We start from the raw sequence: 19,293 nt of genomic DNA, 5'->3' as shown, positions 1-19,293 counted from the left end.
TGTATATACCACGGCTAGAAATAAGGGTTTGTGTATATGAAACCTAAGTGTATATACAGCATTATTTATGCACTTCATTTTACAAATAAGTTATCTTCGGGCAACATTTAACAGTATAAAAAGAATGGCTCTTGAGTTAAAAAAAACTTCACCTTATTGGCAAGATAACTGTAATTTAATGTAGAGGCAACAAAACCAAAAGATTCCATCAGGTGACAGATTCTAGCAGCCATCTTTGCAAAAATTGAATATTTGACAACTGAATCCAGGCTCAAGAGCCACCCTGTCCCTACTTAAGAGATTTAACTTGAATGCTATGTCATCTACAATTCCAGCAGACTCATGACCCTAGACCATGGGTTTTTTGAAAATGCAATCAGCACCTTTCATTGCCTAACAACAAAGGTAGCTTACACAAACCAGGAACATAACAAAAAGTCAAAAACCAAAGAGCTAATAAGTCATAAGCACTCCCCACACAGAAGAACAGAGTGAAGCACAACCTTCTGGTTTCTGTCTAGATTGATATTTGCATGGCCACAACAAGCTTGTCTCCAACAAGTAGTTCAATCATAGCCCTTTCGTCCAAATTCACAAAGCCAGGTAGCTTAAAGCACAAATTGGCATGATGCATTCCACGGTAATTGAAATGAAAAATCACTTGCAAAATGGAAAATTTACTGAAATTCAATACAATCATTTTGATTGTTAGATGAAAAAAATCTACTGGTTATTAAATATACACTAAATCTAACCATCAAATCTTCAATGTTAGGCTCCTGGCTTTTTTTGACAAGAACAAACACTAGTGATTTTTGCTAATTAACCTGTCCGCATCTACTACAGATATTGCCTTAGTGCAGCTGCTCCTTAGAATCCAACTATCTCCTGCATAAACAGAAATAAATTATTTACCCCACATTGTTAACATGGACAAATTAACTACCCTGTGAGAATGTAATGGTAGTTCTATAAGATATTGTCAAAATAATACAGTCTTTAGTTTTCATCTTATCAGTGGTAGTGTGGAAAAAAAATGAATTGGTCCTTTAAAAATATTTAACAATTTCGTTGAGAAAAATATAAAACACAACAGAATGATAGAAAAATATCCTAGTAAAATAAGAGACGAAACTAAACTGACTGAAAAAATTTCACCCTAAAACCCAGATGAAACACAGATTAGTCAGAATTGGATTGAAAATAGTTAACATAATGACCATCAGTAGATAAAGAAGCTGATTCATTGGAACACAATTGCATATATAAACAATTGAAAGTAGGTTAGGGATAGTAAATACGAATAAAGAGAATGAATGATTGACTACTTTTTGCTTTCAATGAGTTATTTGTTAGTAACAATAACGCATCTCACCAAGTTTAACTCTTACAATAAGCCTCTAGCAATCATTTCTAGGAGCAGTTTCTCAGCCTTATCATTCTCATCTTTTTCAAATAGAGCAGAAATAATTACTTCAAAAGTTATAGCATCAGGGATGCAACCTTTCTCTTCCATTTTTGAGTGCAAGGCCAATGCTTCATCAAACAACCCCACTTTACAAAGTCTATTGATCATAGCATTATATGTCACGACATTCAGATGATGGCCTTTAATCAAAAGATACTGAAAAGCTTCTTGTGCTTTCTCAAGTCTTCCACCTTTGCACAGTCCATCAATAAGTACGGTGTATGTGTACTTATCTGGCTGAATTCTACGACTATTCATTTTCTTGAATAAAGTAATTGCTCTGTCTAGATGACCATTTTTGCATAAAGCATCCAATAAGGAATTGTAGGTAATTATATCGGCAGGTTGACCTCTTGTAGACCCCTAAAATTGTCCGGGACGGAAATAAGACTCGAAGACTCTCAAAGATCAAAGGAAAGTCAGCCAGAAGGACTCCCAGAAGACCATAGGATGACTATTTGTAGGTCTAGAGGTCTTAGAGTAGCAAAAAATAAGAAAGTGGGAGGTTTAGAGCTCAATACGGCCTCCTTGGAGTTCAGTACGGCCGTACTGCACATTTTGTACTACAATACGGCCCGTACTGAAACCAATACGGCCCGTACTGCAACCAATACGGCCCGTACTGGAACCAATACGGCCATATTGCATGTTTTGCACTACAATACGGGCCGTATTGAATCAATACGGCCGCATTGAAGTGTCGGCAAGTGTCGGTGCTTCAATACGGCCGTACTGAATTCAATACGGGCCGTATTGAAGTGCAAAAATGCAATACGGACCGTATTGAACCCAGGGGCCGTACTGAGCCCCATTCCTATAAATAGGAGGCCATTTGGACGTCCTACCACACTTCTACACATGGTTTTGACTCCCTCCTTGAGTATTCTGGGGTTTTTGAGCAGTGTTCTGCCCTAGAAATCTCTCTGGGAGTCGATCCGACGAAGTTCTTGAGCCCCGAGCCATTTTGCTTGAGGATCGAACTTAGTAGAAGGGAAATCCTCCGGATTTCCATAGTTAAAATTTTCTAGGAAGGAGCGAGCGAGCTTGTAGAGCGAGGGAACGCCAAAAAGCTTCCCAGTTTTACTCAATATATAAAAGCACGCTTCAAGAGGTTTCTTCTTAAGTCCTTCCTTTTACTGCTTTCTGTGTGCATATTTAAACTGTCATCATGTAGATAGTTAATTTATAATTGCTTAGAATAAATAGGGGTAATTTAGTAATTTTGCACTATTATTTTAGAAATAATCTGTCATAGGGAACCCGAAAGGGGCGTTGTGGGGTGCTAACACCTTCCCCACACGTAACCGACTCCCTTACCCAACTCTGGTTGTAATGGCCAAAGTTGATTTATAAAATCAATTGCCTTATCCCTTTTTCCAATGTTTTGAGCAAAACATTGGTGGCGACTCCACGAACCCTCCTTTTGCGAAAACCACTAATCCATGGAGGGTCTCGCTTGGGATTAATATGGATTGGTGAATCATTTAATAAAATTGCTCGTTTGACGAGGTCTCAGTTTGAGAATAAGTCATTCTAGCAATCCATATTTTTAAACAAATAAACGAGTCCAACCATCCCTCGCGATTGCCGAAAGCCCGTTTCGGGCCGGTGGCGACAGATGGCGACTCCACTGGGGAAGCCTCGAGAGTCAGTCCCATTTAGTGACAGATTAATTTTAACAAATAATAGTTAAAATTACTTCATTACCCCTCGCTTGTATAATAATATGTTTTATCTATTTGGCTTTTAATAACTGTTGTATGTTTAAATTTTCGCAATTGTTTGAAATACAAACTGTACACAAACCTTTGCACACAACAGTTCCCTCTATACCCGGGGGCATGAGTGATTAACCATAGGGAGTGGATGTTAGTACGGCCGGTTGAATGGGTCTATAGGAGCCTACGAGACCGTTGTCGGAAAACATCACTCAAGGTGATAACCATGAACTTGAGTCCGACGGTGCGGTGGAATTTTCCATCGACTTACGACGAGAGGAATTGGGTCCCTATAATGGGGGCACCTTGGGGGCCTCAGACCGGTGAGAACAGTTAGAACCACCTTGAATATGCACTTTTCTGCAGGATACCCCTACCTCGTGATTCGCTCGTGACTGTTCGTGGATGAGTGAATTGTTTGTGCATTGTTTATGTGACATTGTTTGAGCATACATTGCATTTCTTTAAACATACAACATTCCTTTTTAAAATAAGAATAAATAGGAATAAGAATCTTCCATTGCATGGTGTTAACATCTACCTTCATCACATTCATATAGGTAGTTTCCCTTTTCACCCAAAAAAAATAATACAAAAAAAATATATTCAAAAAACAAAGAAAAAATGATATTTATCCAAAACCAAGCAATATCATGCATCATCTTAGGGACATCCCGAAAACATGATAATGCTTAGTTCAATAAACACAATGCATGCATATTCAACATCATCATCTCATATCATGCATTCTTATCAAAAATCATGGAGGGATCTAGGTTTGCATTTCATACATCCCTCCTAGTAATTCATTAATAAACATTAATAAAAAGAAAGGATTAATCGATGCGTATGTTCAAAGAATGGATCGCACGCCGTTCGTTATCAAGTGTAAGCCAACAACCGCGCCAAGCGAGCGCACATCAACTCCGTTGTTGGTAATCAAGACAGACAAAGGGGAAGGTCCAACACCGTTAAGGATCATTGCTCCAAGGCCTTTTCCCTACGAATCGAATAAGGCCGTGCCATGGATATACGACATCCATTCTTCTGCCGACAGCGATATTTCCAACATCGCTGGACTTGGGGGCATGACTAGGAGTGGCAGGATCTACACTCCCGAAGATCTTCATGATAAAGCTCCCAAGAGTAAAAGAAAAGGAAAGGAGAAAACCGAGGAAAAAGAATCCGAGGAGGAGACAGACGAGCTGTTAAAGTTTATTCGACAGAGCGAGTACTCCATCGTGGATCAACTTCATAGGACGCCAGCAAAGATTACGCTGTTGTCGTTGATCCTAAGCTCCGAACCGCATCGGCAAGCTCTGTTGAAAGTCTTGAACGAGGCATATGTGTCGCACACTATCTCCCAAGACAAGTTTGAGGGGATTGTTAGTCACATCACGGCTAATGATCACCTCTCTTTCACCGATGAAGAGATCCCCGCTGAGGGACCGAACCACAACAAGCCCTTGCACATCTCTGTAAAGTGCAAGGAGTATCACATCGCTAAAGTCTTGGTAGATAATGGATCTTCCTTGAACGTGATGCCTAAAAGAACTCTTGATCAAGTGGTAATCAAGGGAGTCCAAATGCGCCCGAGCAACATGATCGTCCGAGCTTTCGACGGTTCTAAAAGAGAAGTGGTGGGAGAAGTCAATCTTCCAATCCAAATTGGACCCACCATCTTCAACGTCGAATTTCAAGTGATGGACATTACTCCGGCATACAGCTGTCTCCTTGGCCGACCTTGGATTCATGATGCAAAAGCTGTACCCTCTACGCTCCACCAGAAAGTCAAGTTCATAGTGGGTGACAAACTGGTGACTGTACAAGCTGAAGATGACATACTCATCAGCAAGCCAGCTGCTATACCTTTTGTGGATGCAGCAGAGGAAGCTTTAGAAACCGCCTTCCAAGCATTGGAAATTGCCAATGTTGAAACGTTTCCCCGAGAAATGAAGAAGGTAGCTCATATGCTCACAAAGAACGGATACTTGCCAGGACAAGGATTAGGCAAGGACTCCCAAGGAATCCCCGAGCTACCCATCATCAAGGATAATCCGGGGAAACAAGGGTTAGGATACAACCCTGTTAAAGATCAAAGAACGAAGAGGAATCAAGATCCTTCTCGACGTTCTTTAAGCCAGATCTTTAGGAAGGCCGGTTCACAAACATCAAGGCCGGTCGTCGTCATCAAGTGCTCTTCTCCTTCCGATAGGGATGTATAGACCTGATGACTATTAGAGATTACTCCTCGGGGACAGCCCGACCCCCGAACCTCAATAGGGCACATGTTTCCGCTACGATTATAATAAAATCATTCTTCATCATTTCTTATTGCTTCTTTTCTTGCTTACAATAAATTTCTAGGCCATATTATTTAACCCTGTTTGAATAAGTATGAATGAGGTTAAAATTGTCTTAATAATAATAAACCCGCATCATTTTTATGTGGAAATGTGCATGACAGCTTGGAGCACCTTTTCTTGGCCTCAATAAGTGCCATCATGGATAAAGAAATCCTAAAAATAATAAGCTCGGCAGAAAACCCAAAAAGGGGGCTGCGCAAAAATAAGAGCAAGAGACCCGCTAGGAATCCCACGAAAGGGTGACCTAGGCAAAAGTTAGGGTTGCAAAAATGAACAAAAACAAAGGTCCGCTAAAACGCCACAAAAGGGTGTTTTAGGCAAAAATAAGGACAATCAAAAGAAATCCATAATGGTACCATGAACCGAATTCAAAAAGAAAGGTTCAAGGGAAGCTATCCAAGTTGTCAAAGCACAATCATTAATAACAAAGATGTGCTTAACCTCATAAGTGTTTAATCGAACAAGCCCAAACACAATAAGCCTACCAATGGCCAAGCCATTCTTACAAAATCCATTTTTCAAAAAATAAAATAACCCCTCTAAAACACAAACTTTTGAAAAATATACCCTTTCCTTCTTTTCTCTCTTGTCCCAACGATTTTTGAATAATCTAGTGGAAACATGGAGATATAGTGGTCAATAGGAGGGTTGACATATCTTTTAAAGGAAGGGAAGAATCACTTGGTTGATGACACCAAAATAATACGCATCATTCCTCGGTAACAGAAATCGGCAGAGCACAGTCCGTCTGGAGGAATGGCAAAATCCAAAAACGCATCGGTTAATTCTTTTGAAAAAAAGAATCAAATAGAATTAGGTGCATCATACTGCATACATGCATATAGATGATAGGTGTACTGGAAGATCACTTATTCTCTGTTTATTGAAAAAACAAAAAAATATAAAAAATATAAATTTCAGAAAAAACAATGCGCCCGTACCATGTTCAGTACACCCGTACTAAAATTAGGGTTATGAACAAATTTTCAATTCAATACGGGCATACTGAAATGGATACGGCCGTATTGGCCATAAAGAAATTTTCAAAGACCTCTTCCTGAGGCAACTACATAAATTAGAAAAATAGGAAAAATTGCTTGTGTATGATAGCAGCAAACAAAATGCAAAGATTCAGAAAATCAACAGCGTCATACAGAATAACTGAGCCTGGAGAGGCTTGCCGAAAGAATACTCTCAGAATAACTGAGCCTGGAGAGGCTGGCCGAAAGAATACTCTCAGAATAACTGAGCCTGGAGAGGCTGGCCGAAAGAATACTCTCAAAATAACTAAGCCTGGAGAGGCTTGCCGAAAGAATACTCTCAGAATAATTGAGCCTGGAGAGGCTCGCAGAAATAATACTCTCTCATAATAACTGAGACATTTCTGTACAGAAAAAGCCGAAAAACAACAGAAAAGGCAAAAATACAGAAAAAGCCAAAAAATGACAAAAAAGGCAAAAATACAGAAAAAGCCAAAAACGACAAAAAGGCAAAAGATTTAGAAAAATCAATCGCCTCGTACAGAATAATTGAGCCTGGAGAGGCTCGCCGAAATAATACTCTCTCAGAATAATTGAGCCTGGAGAGGCTCGCCGAAATAATACTCTCTCAGAATAATTGAGCCTGGAGAGGCTCGCCGAAATAATACTCTCTCAGAATAATTGAGCCTGGAGAGGCTCGCAGAAATAATACTCCCCAGAGGGAACCTCAACTCATGCTCTTGGATTCAAAATCCCCAGCAAGAGCTATCAAGCAAGATCGTCAAAATCTCCAATGGAAGTATGATCATCCAAGCAGTATATTCAAGTCAAAGGACTTTAAAACTTCTTCAGTGGAAGATAGCTCTCCGACTCAAAGCGTTGAGCGAGGCTAAGCCTGTAGAGGCTTCATAAATAATACTCTGGGATACAATAAGATCCCCAAATCCCCAGTCGCCTACTCAAGAGGCACCCCTTCAAAAAAAAGAAAAATCAAAAAAGATCAATAACCATTCCCCAAGCAGAATGCGGCATCCAGCCTATCATTGAACATCAAGATGATCTGCCTAACAGAAGAGGCCAATCACAACCAATGACAAAATCCCCTAGCGGATAACAGCCTACACAGAGGCAGCAAAAAAATCCAAAAAATTAAAAAGAGTTACCCGAATAAGGATAACCGGGATACTCCACCAACGTCAAAGGACGTCAGCCAATCATAAGGCACTGCTCATCTCAGAAAGAGCATCTTCGTGTCTACATCCCAAGGAAACAGAAATTCCTCAATGGGCGCCAACTACTCAATGGAAAGTTGGGACACAAGAACTTATGAGTAACTGCACATCCCCTAGACGGATCCCTGCGTTATCCAGCCCTCAGTGGCACAAAAATCAAAAACAATCGTCGAAGCAGCATCGTGGACTGTGGAGACAAAATCAACATCCAGAATCCCCAGCGGATAACAGCCTACACAGAGGCAGCACAAATCAGAAAATCAAAAAAGAGATACCCGAATAAGGACAACCGGGATACTCCACCAACGTCAAAGGACGTCAGCCAAACATAAGGCATCGCTCAACTCAAAGAGAGAGCATCTGTGTCTACACCCCAAGGATTCAGAAATTCCCCATGGGTACCAACAATGCAATGCAAGTTGGGGCACAGGAACCTATGAATGACTGCACATCCCCTAGACGGATCCCTGCGTTATCCAGCCCTCAGCGGCACAAAATCAGGAAAAACTGTCGAAGCAGCATAGTGGACTGTGGAGACAAAAATCATCTCAAGACCCTGGAGAGGGTAAACTCGCATTGCCGAAGTGATCAGAAGACACGGACGCAGACCCTGGAGAGGGCAAACTCAATCACCGAAGTGTTCAGAAAACATGGAGGTGTGCAACTTCCGGCTCGGGCGTCGAGTGAAGTTGTGTCTGGAGAGACCGTACTCGCAGCTTCCGGCTAGGGCGTCTAGTGAAGCTAACCCTGGAGAGGGCAAACTCAAGTACCGAAGTGTTCAGAAAACATGGAGGTATGCAACTTCCGGCTCGGGCGTCGAGTGAAGTTGTATCTGGAGAGACCGTACTCGCAGCTTCCGGCTAGGGCGTCTAGTGAAGCTAACCCTGGAGAGGGCAAACTCAAGTACCAAAGTGTTCAGAAAACATGGAGGTATGCAACTTCCGGCTCGGGCGTCGAGTGAAGTTGTATCTGGAGAGACCGTACTCGCAGCTTCCGGCTAGGGCGTCTAGTGAAGCTAACCCTGGAGAGGGCAAACTCAAGTACCGAAGTGTTCAGAAAACATGGAGGTATGCAACTTCCGGCTCGGGCGTCGAGTGAAGTTGTATCTGGAGAGACCGTACTCGCAGCTTCCGGCTAGGGCGTCTAGTGAAGCTAACCCTGGAGAGGGCAAACTCAAGTACCAAAGTGTTCAGAAAACATGGAGGTATGCAACTTCCAGCTCGGGCGTCGAGTGAAGTTGTATCTGGAGAGACCGTACTCGCAGCTTCCGGCTAGGGCGTCTAGTGAAGCTAACCCTGGAGAGGGCAAACTCAAGTACCGAAGTGTTCAGAAAACATGGAGGTATGCAACTTCCGGCTCGGGCGTCGAGTGAAGTTGTATCTGGAGAGACAGTACTCAAGGTCTGGAGAGACAATACTCAAGGTCTGGAGAGACAATACTCAACCATCAACGTCATCAGAGGCACGTTGGTGTTAAACTTAACTACCGAGGTTGTCAGAAGCGCCGAGGTATGCAACAACCTGGAGAGGCTACTCAATAATTTTCCACCGGAAGACGCTACAAGTCAGAAGGTTGGCACATCACCCGGACAATTGGGTCAACTCCTTTACTTGTCAGCCGGTATACCAAAAGGCCGTCCGACTAAGTAAAGGGGGGGCAGCTGTAGACCCCTAAAATTGTCCGGGACGGAAATAAGACTCGAAGACTCTCAAAGATCAAAGGAAAGTCAGCCAGAAGGACTCCCAGAAGACCATAGGATGACTATTTGTAGGTCTAGAGGTCTTAGAGTAGCAAAAAATAAGAAAGTGGGAGGTTTAGAGCTCAATACGACCTCCTTGGAGTTCAGTACGGCCGTACTGCACATTTTGTACTACAATACGGCCCGTACTGAAACCAATACGGCCCGTACTGCAACCAATACGGCCCGTACTGGAACCAATACGGCCATATTGCATGTTTTGCACTACAATACGGGCCGTATTGAATCAATACGGCCGCATTGAAGTGTCGGCAAGTGTCGGTGCTTCAATACGGCCGTACTGAATTCAATACGGGCCGTATTGAAGTGCAAAAATGCAATACGGACCGTATTGAACCCAAGGGCCGTACTGAGCCCCATTCCTATAAATAGGAGGCCATTTGGACGTCCTACCACACTTCTACACACGGTTTTGACTCCCTCCTTGAGTATAATGGGGTTTTTGAGCAGTGTTCTGCCCTAGAAATCTCTCTGGGAGTCGATCCGACGAAGTTCTTGAGCCCCGAGCCATTTTGCTTGAGGATCGAACTTAGTAGAAGGGAAATCCTCCGGATTTCCATAGTTAAAATTTTCTAGGAAGGAGCGAGCGAGCTTGTAGAGCGAGGGAACGCCAAAAAGCTTCCCAGTTTTACTCAATATATAAAAGCACGCTTCAAGAGGTTTCTTCTTAAGTCCTTCCTTTTACTGCTTTCTGTGTGCATATTTAAACTGTCATCATGTAGATAGTTAATTTATAATTGCTTAGAATAAATAGGGGTAATTTAGTAATTTTGCACTATTATTTTAGAAATAATCTGTCATAGGGAACCCGAAAGGGGCGTTGTGGGGTGCTAACACCTTCCCCACACGTAACCGACTCCCTTACCCAACTCTGGTTGTAATGGCCAAAGTTGATTTAAAAAATCAATTGCCTTATCCCTTTTTCCAATGTTTTGAGCAAAACATTGGTGGCGACTCCACGAACCCTCCTTTTGCGAAAACCACTAATCCATGGAGGGTCCCGCTTGGGATTAATATGGATTGGTGAATCATTTAATAAAATTGCTCGTTTGACGAGGTCTCAGTTTGAGAATAAGTCATTCTAGCAATCCATATTTTTAAACAAATAAACGAGTCCAACCATCCCTCGCGATTGCCGAAAGCCCGTTTCGGGCCGGTGGCGACACCTCTATCATTCATTTTCTTGAATAATGCAATTGCTCTGTCTAGATGACCATTTTTGCATAAAGCATCCAATAAGGAATTGTAGGTAATTATATCGGCAGGTTGACCTCTATCATGCATCTCATCAACAAGAATCCAAACATCAGCTATCCTTCCCGATTTGCACAGACCATCAATAAGTGAATTATAAGTTATTGTATCTGGAATCATATTTTTGCGTTGCATGTCTTCAAAAAGATTGATGGCTTCATCTATCATTTTCTTCTTACATAATCCATCAATCATGATATTATAGCTATAAACATTAGGTGCCACCACTCCTATTTGGGACATAGAGTTGAATACATGCTTTGCTTTTTTCACTTCATTAACTATGCAGTATCCGTTCATTAATGTACTATAAGTAATAACATCAGGTTCCACACCTGCTTTTACCATCGAAGCTATCACAATTTTAGCTTCTTTTATCTTTCCTTCCTTACATGACGCATCAACCAACATGTTGAAGGTATAAATATTTGGGTTGATGTTTTTTAATTTCATATCATTTAACAAAGCAATTGCTTCTTTGAAATGACCCATAATGCAAAAGCCATACATTAAACTATTGAAAGTGACAACATCCGGAGAAATCTTTTTGATAAGCATTTCAGAATACAAATTACAGGCATCAGCAACAAGTTTATTTTTGCATAAGCTGTCAATGATTGTGCTATACATTACCACATCAGGCTTAATTGAATGCCCTTCAATCCTTTTGAGCAACTGTATGGCGGCCTTTGTTTCTCTTGATTTACAAAGACCATTGATCAAAGTCCCATAACTAACATGGTTCAACTGAAATCCTTGAGCTAAAGCGTCATCATGAAAGTGTAGTGCTTTCCTAAGCTGACCACAAAGACATAAACCCTTGATGAGTGTATTGAAGGTAATTGCATCTGGCTTATATCCCATTTTGAGAATCTTGGCGGACACAGAAAAGGCAAAATTGATGTGACCGAGGTGGCAGAAGCAATTGATGAGGATGTTGAAAGTAACAAGGTCTGGTGTAATACCTTTGAATTCCAATTGTTTAGAGAGGGAAATAGCAGTTGGGTAATGGTTCATCTTGACAAGGGATCCCAAAATGTGGCCAAAATGGAAGATGGGTGGCGAAGGATGCATATCGAGCATACGATTGAATGAGGCAACGACATCATCGCGATTGAGAGGTTGAGATTGGGAATGGAGGTTTTCATTTTGATAAGAAGGAAGAAGCCTTGGAAAAATAGAGATGAAGGGTAAAAATGTAACATCCCAAATTTTAGTCAATGAAAAGAAATATTTTTTTATGTATTTATTTTATTTATGTATTTTACTATTCACATATACATATTTTACTATTCATGTATACGTATTTATGAATACTGTAACATCCCAAAAATTTTATTCTTATGTATTGGGATTATTAGAAGGATTATCATATTTTTATACGTATTTTACTATTTACGTATACGTATTTTACTATTTATGTATACGTATTTTTACTATTTACATATACGTATTTTACTATTCATGTATACGTATATGTGAATAGTAAATGGCTGCTAAGGAAACCACGAGGGAAGCAAGTTTCAATTTTTTAATTAATTTTAATATTTTAATGAATAGTGCATAGTAATTTATAATATTATTTTAATGAATAGTGCATAGTGCATAGTAATTTCAAAATTTCTATAAATAGGGGCCTAAGGTTTTGAAAATTTAGAATTCTAGAGAGAAGGAAATTCTGGAGAAATAGAGAGAGGAAAGAGAGAGGGAATCTAACAGAGGAGGTTCTGCTCAAGTGGTAGCTCTTGTTTATCTAGGTAAGGGGGAGGAGAACCTTATCTTTTTAAAATTTTATATACTATTAATTATGTGTAATTATTTATGCATTTATTTGATTTTATTTATTTAGTGGGGTGCCCCTAACCTCACTATATTTATATATTTATTCAGTGAGGTGTTTCTAACTTCACTATATTTATATATTTATTCAGTGAAGTGTTTCTAACTTCACTATATTTATATATTTATTCAGTGAAGTGTTTCTAACTTCACTATATTTATATATTTATTCAGTGAGGTGTTCCTAACCTCATCTAACTACTTAACTTTTAATTACTATGTTATTGTTATATTTATTCAGTGAGGTGTTCCTAACCTCATCTAACTATTTAACTTTTAATTATTATGTTTATTTATTTACGTTATTATTTAGTGGGGTGTTTCTAACCTCATATATTTGTTTAACCTTTAATTACTATTACTTATTCTATGATTATTCTTAAATCTATTTTGAGTAATTTTTTTTTTATGATTAATATAATTTGTTAAAATGTCTTTTACTCATTTTAAAGATAATTAATACTCTATGGCCATAGACGATAAAGTTTGAATTATTTGTAGCTGGAGGTTTAACCTTGGGGATTTAAATGAGTAAGAAATGGAGGTGGAATAATTTTTGGTTGGTGTTATAATGATGCTCATTTATCCTGACTAGTCACTACAAGTATAATTCAAATTTTATTGTATCAAGAAAATCTAATATTTAAATCTGTATATATATTTATATATATATATATATATGTTAAAATTTTGTTTATAAATAATTATGTTTATTCGTTCGAATTATTGTATTTATTGGATATTGTTCTTACTCCTTTCTTTTCTTTGTTTTTAAAATTAAAAATATTATAAAATAGATGGATCTACTTGGGATTCCAGATCATTTTGCAGTTGATATAGCTTTTTCTTGGAAGGAAATGAGAATGTGGAGGCTATTTGATGAATCTGTTATAATTTTATTTATTATTGTAATAGAATTGAAAGAAAGAAATGCTGTGTAAAATAATACGTTATTCTAGATATTTTAGAACCATATGTCATTTATTAAATTCACAAGATATTCTTTTCTTTACTTTTATTTTTTTTTGTTAATGCTATAATTGCAGAAATATTATAAGTATATTATAATTTTTACTGTTGAGTGTAAGAATTGGGCGTTACAAAAAACCTTGATCTTAATATTAACAAAGACATTGCTACTCAAATCTGTTACCGCATCAAAAAGTAAGTACAAAAACAAAATGAGAAATTTTGCTGTAATTAGAAGAAACTTTGGAAAGAGAGAGATAGAGAGAAAGGGAGAAAACCTGAATCTTTGTAATGACATTGTTCTCCAAAGATTAAACCTTAAACCCTAAATCGTGAATAATTTTAGAAGGGAAAAAAGGAATTGTTGTGTTAGGTCACTATGTCAAAATATGGATACAATTAAAAATAATTATCTTTTTTTTATATTTTGTTTTATTTTTAAGATTTTATTTTTCAAAATATTTATTTTTAAAATTTAAATAAATTTGATCCTTCTGTATCAATTATCATTTTTATCATTTTTCATTTTGAAACACATTTTAATTCTTTTATTATTGACTTAAAACATAAACTTTGTCTATTTAAACTTACATAAAAGCTATTGCATTTAACTTTAGTTAGAACAAACAATAAAATGTCAACCATTAGGTGTTAAACTAATCTATATCCCTACAAAAATTGATCTTGTAAAAAAGAGTTATATACATATTTATTAAATGAAAAAAAAGTCACAAACATATAAAATAAAGAGTGAGAATGAGTCTAATAAGATACTATAAAATAATATAATATTACATTTTAAAAAAAATTAATTACACATTTAACTTATTTTTTTTTTGAAAATTTCTACTTTGTTTATAGTCTTTAAGTTTTATATTTTTCGTGTAAGTTAATTTAATAAGATAAGTTTCACATTTTAAATTAATTAATAAAATTAAAATTATTCTAATTTGAGAAATTAAATTAGAAATAATTCAATTTTTCTTAAAATAAATTATATTATTAAAGAAAAGAAATTCATGAAACCATAAATTTAACCTTTTTGGGTTAAAAGAATAAATCATGTAAATGGATAATATTCATTTAAATAATTTAATTTAATTAATTAAAATAATATATTACAATAATTGATGAATTAATTTCATTGGAATTTATGTCATGTTATAATTAAATAATAACAACTAATATAGAATAATTCTAACATAAAATTATAATTAGATATTGTCACAACTGAGATTGTGACGGGACGACGAAAAATAAATTGAAAAATAAGGAGCCGTCACCAATATTGTTTTTTACGAAAAAATATTGAAAAAATTATAAAGTAGAAAATGGTCTACGAAAATCAGATTTTTGAGTTTAGGAGTCGATTACGTGTGAGGAAGGTATTAACACCTCACAACGTTCGTCCTAATTAGACGATTACCTTTAATTAATTAAACAAATTATTTGTAATTTATAAAATATTTATCTCACTAAAATAATCAAATATATTTTATTTAACTAATTTAACTAATGTATTAAAAAAATATTAAAATTATTATTGTTATATAAAAAGGAAGATAATATATTTTTTATTTTTTTGGCTCTACAAGATTTATTTCTTACTCCTACGTATCTCCATGTGTAATGAAGAATCAGAGTCACATAGTTCTTTGTAAAAAAATATTTGTGTGTTGATATTTTTTAATTAAATTTTATTTTTGTTAAATATAGGATTCTTGAACTGTCTCAGCTCATTCACCTTAAAAATATAAAATTGACTAAGGTGTACACCAAAGTCAATTCAATAAAATTTTAATTGTAATTATTGCTATAGATATTATTATCTTAAAAGATTTTCTAATTAGATATTTTTTATTTTTGAGAAAAAATTTAAAAATATCAAATTGTCACAATTTGGATTTTAAATTCAAAGGTTAAAAAGATATCACATCTAATTAACTATTTATTAATTAACTATTCCTCTAATAAAATTTTTGATACAATAACTTCAAATATTTATATTGAATATTGTGGTAATATTTTTTTAATATTTAATTATATTTTAAATTTAAATAAAAAAGATCTTAAGATAACAAATTGTCACAACTTACACTTTTAAACTTTAAAATCAAGATAATGTCACATTTCAATAATTCTTTTTTAAAAATTAATATAAATATTAGAATCTCATAGTTATTAATATTAATATTATTAATTATAATTATAAGTATTATATTTATTATATTATTATTATTATTATTGATATTATTATTATTATTATTTGAATCCGTTTCAACAACGTAGGATAATAAATTTAAGAGGAAGGGTGCTGCATGAGTCACATCCCAACATATTGCTCACGAAGAAATGGATACTAGAGGCATAAATATATATATATATATATATATATATATATATATATATATATATATATATATATATAAAATAAGGAGTAAAATAAGAAGTTGAACTACTATCAAAATATATATGTACGTGGGAAGATATTTTGAACGGTGAAAATAAAACAAAATAATCAAGGAGAAAAGAAAGATGAGACCTGTAGAGCCTGTAATGCTATTTTAGCTTCGGATGACATGGTTGGTAAACAATGAATGGCTGTGGAAAAGTTCGATGAAGTCGCTAATATGAAGCAAACCAACAGCCATGGACCACAGTGAAGACTTGAGACTTTAGAACACTTTCGGTTTCATGATTCGCATGCAAAGACAACGAACCTTCGAGCCAAGATGTCTTTGACCAAATGCAGAAAATGAAAACGCAAGGGGCTGCCAGGTTCGGAGTCTTCGGACGTGATGAATATGCATGGTATGTTTGGCAGTTTGATTTGAGATTCTAGTTCGCACATTAGCGTATACAAAAGTGTGTCAGTCATGGTAGAAGTGGTGTATAGTGTTTTAGCTTGTGAAGAATAATGGCTAGCATACTCTTAGAATGATGAATGTTGTCGGGAAGAAGTGAGGGATTGTGCATAGATTATGTAAGGAACAGAGAAATCATGGAAGCTTGAGTCATTTAGGTTGTCATTTAATTTGAAGGTGTTGGGTGGTCATGGTGGATCAAAACAAATGAACATGGCTGGTGCACTCAAAGCCATGAATGTGATGGAAGGAGGTCAATGTTGTTAGGCAACTTGCAAGTGTTCTTGTGTGTGAAAGAAAAGTCTCCTGAGGCTGTGCTTGAGTGCTGGTTATCAAGAACCCTCCCGTTGGCCTCGAGAGAATGACATGAAAAAGAAGTTCCCAAAAAAAACTCCTCCTCCACCCTACCTGAGCTTGCTTTTTTCAATCAAAAGTTGAAATAGCCATTTTTGTTTTTCTTGCAGCGGCAATCGTAGCCTACGCAATAAATGCGTATCTATCACTTTACGTGTTGCGGATGGAAATCGGATATCTTCTGCACATATCTCTTTTTGAATGATTATTGTTCATAAAATTCAAATTGAAACTCATTTTATTTTAATACTTTATTTGTATTAGTTATAACCTTTTTTATATACTTTTTTTGTTATTATTTTAAAAACAAAATTAATATTTTCTGGACAAAATTGGGTTACTACAGATATTTATCCGTGGTGTTCACTCCATAAATAAATAGATATAATATATTGAAGAAATTGAAATTAATGAAAAAATATTTTATTAAGTTATATAATAAAATAATTGTGAAATATTTAGGCTAAATTATATTATTAGTTTTTTTTGTCAATATGCAATTTTAATTCTATTTTAAAATATAGGTATCTTATTTTAAAAATATAAAATTTTTGTCTTACCATTAATTTGATGATCATTGATCTTTAAAAATATGAAATTTTGATCTTATTATTAATTTGATGTTTGTTAATTATTAAATTTTGATGTTATTTAGTGATATGTCACAACTTAAGTGACATAATATTTAACAACGTGGTAAATATGGATAAAAATTAAAAAAATAATATACAAAAAATTCATTTATATTTATTTTTACAAGTACTTGATATTTATTTTATCAATAAAAATCTTATTTACATATATTTTTAATTTCTTTTAATTTCTAAATGTTATGTTACTAAATAACATCACTTAAATATGAGTAAATGTTAAAATTTAATAATGACTAATAGATGTCAATTTGATGGTAAAAATAAAATTTTATATTTTTAAAATTAAAAAACTAAATATCTCTATTTATGAATTAAGAAAGTTGTCAAAGATACAAAAAATCGATTGTTGTTATCTACAGTGTCAAAATTTATAAAATATGATTGCAATTTAAAAAAAATGACCAAAAATTGTGTTGTAAAAATATTTTATAATCAAACAGATCAAACTTAAAAAATCAATCATTGTGATTTGTGTCTAGATCTTGAAAAAATAATATTTTATTTTAATTTGTTGCATCGTTTTTAATATAAAAAAAATGAAGTAAGTTAAGTTTGTAACAACAAAACACCTTGTAAGACCTGAGATTTCTCCCTCTCTTTTCTTCATTCTACTCCTTCCTCCCTCTAAACTCTTTCATTTTTGGGTTCTCAAAGGTTGTTGAACTTTAGGAGTGCAAGGAAGCTTCAAAGCTCCAAAGTCAAATTATCATCCCTGTTCTCTTCTTCCTCGGATAGCACGAAGTCGAATTTTCTTCCCTTCCGAGGTAAAGGAAGCTAAAAACTTTGTTGATTTAATGTTGAGTGTAGCAATGAGTTGTATGTGGTTTGATGCGTTGGCTGAAAGGGGATGAATTTGAGGGGTTTTGAGTTAGAAGAATGGAGTTTTGAGTTTTTTTGAAGAATAAGATGATTCTTTGAAATCTTGATGCATGCATGTTGAAATTTTTGGGTTTTCTGGGTTGTATGAACAAAATGAGTAGAGATTATGAAGGTAGATCATATTTAGGGGTAAAATTGATGGATTATGGGTGAAAAATGAAAGTTGGAAGCCATGAAAGTGCAGAAAGCTCTACATTCAACGCTAGAGCACTAAACTAGCGTTGGAGCGCTAAACCAGCGCTAGAGTGCTAAACCAGTGCTGCAGTTGTGAGAGAAAACAAGGAGGCCAAGATCCAACGTTGCAGCTCTAGGTTGGGCTTTGTAGCCTTGGGAGGAACTGATCTAGTATAAATCCAACGTTGTAGCTCCAAGTTGGGCGCTACAGCCTGAAAGAAAATGAAACTAGCAGAAAGCCAAAGTTGGAGTGATAAATTGAGCATTGCAGTGACAAGGATTGATGACGAATTTGGTCTTGAAGTCTGCATGAAAGTTGTAGCCTTGGATGTTAGCTTTCCAATGGCATTGGAATCACCTAAAAAAGAGGTTTAGAACTCCAGTTATGACCTTTTTAGTGAGCAAGGGTCAAGCTATAAGGATTTAGGTAAATTGTTGTGGTTTTTACCATTTTTAACATGGTAGATGAGTGAATTAGAACCTGAGTTCTTCATGAAAGTTGTAGAAAATCTTCTTGTCTTTCTTATGAGATAAGTATAAGCATGATAAGAGTAGTATAACTCCCTATAAGTCATTTTATGTGAAGGTTGTCAGTGTAGGATAAATGATCTTTGGATAAGTTGCATGTTGATCATGTTGTATGATAGGTGAATTTGGTGAACATGAACAAAATACTTGTGTTTATTGCATGTTTTGTGATGTAGGGTGATGATAATTAGCATTAGTGTGCTATCTTTGTGTATTTAAAATGATAATGAGCATTGGTTTGCTAATTGTTGATTTC

The 19,293-nt window shown here is 35.7% G+C and overlaps 2 protein-coding genes and 1 long non-coding RNA gene across 5 annotated transcripts in view; 1 reads left to right on the top strand and 2 right to left on the bottom strand.

Moving 5' to 3' along the window:
- The window catches only part of LOC114915644 (uncharacterized), a 101,654-nt gene that overhangs the window by 20,940 nt on the left and 61,421 nt on the right, over nt 1-19,293 (bottom strand). Inside the window, exon 2 of one of the 3 annotated variants that reach the window (XM_083073289.1) lies at nt 272-888. The exons of the other annotated variants lie outside the window; for them this stretch is intronic. Within the exon in view, the coding sequence (XP_082929415.1) occupies nt 882-888 (7 nt within the window). The 3' untranslated portion in view covers nt 272-881. Of the gene's footprint in view, nt 1-271; nt 889-19,293 lie in introns of those variants that run through there. 3 annotated transcript variants of the gene reach the window in all.
- On the bottom strand, nt 1,388-11,860 carry LOC109807277 (uncharacterized). Its single transcript, XM_083067640.1, has 2 exons — nt 10,690-11,860; nt 1,388-1,752 (listed from the first exon to the last, which is right to left on the bottom strand). The coding sequence occupies exons 1-2, from the start codon at nt 11,858-11,860 to the stop codon at nt 1,388-1,390; spliced, it is 1,536 nt and encodes a 511-aa protein (XP_082923766.1).
- LOC145953863 (uncharacterized) lies at nt 12,054-13,628 on the top strand. Its single transcript, XR_014431095.1, has 2 exons — nt 12,054-12,534; nt 13,414-13,628. It is a non-coding gene; the product is annotated as an uncharacterized LOC145953863 (long non-coding RNA).

The sequence above is a fragment of the Cajanus cajan genome, chromosome 1, assembly GCF_000230855.2.
Source record: "Cajanus cajan strain Asha chromosome 1, NIPB_CcT2T_4, whole genome shotgun sequence".
Lineage (NCBI taxonomy): Eukaryota > Viridiplantae > Streptophyta > Magnoliopsida > Fabales > Fabaceae > Cajanus > Cajanus cajan.
This window is presented reverse-complemented; position numbering and strand designations above follow the sequence as displayed.

What these genes read in the sequence shown, in the direction of transcription:
- LOC109807277 (XM_083067640.1), bottom strand. Translation starts at nt 11,860, where the DNA reads ATGCTCGATATGCATCCTTCGCCACCCATCTTCCATTTTGGCCACATT. An exon ending in CAAGAAAATGAATGATAGAG is followed by an intron (nt 1,753 to 10,689) that starts GTGTCGCCACCG and finishes ATGGTCATCTAG; the next exon opens with ACAGAGCAATTACTTTATTC.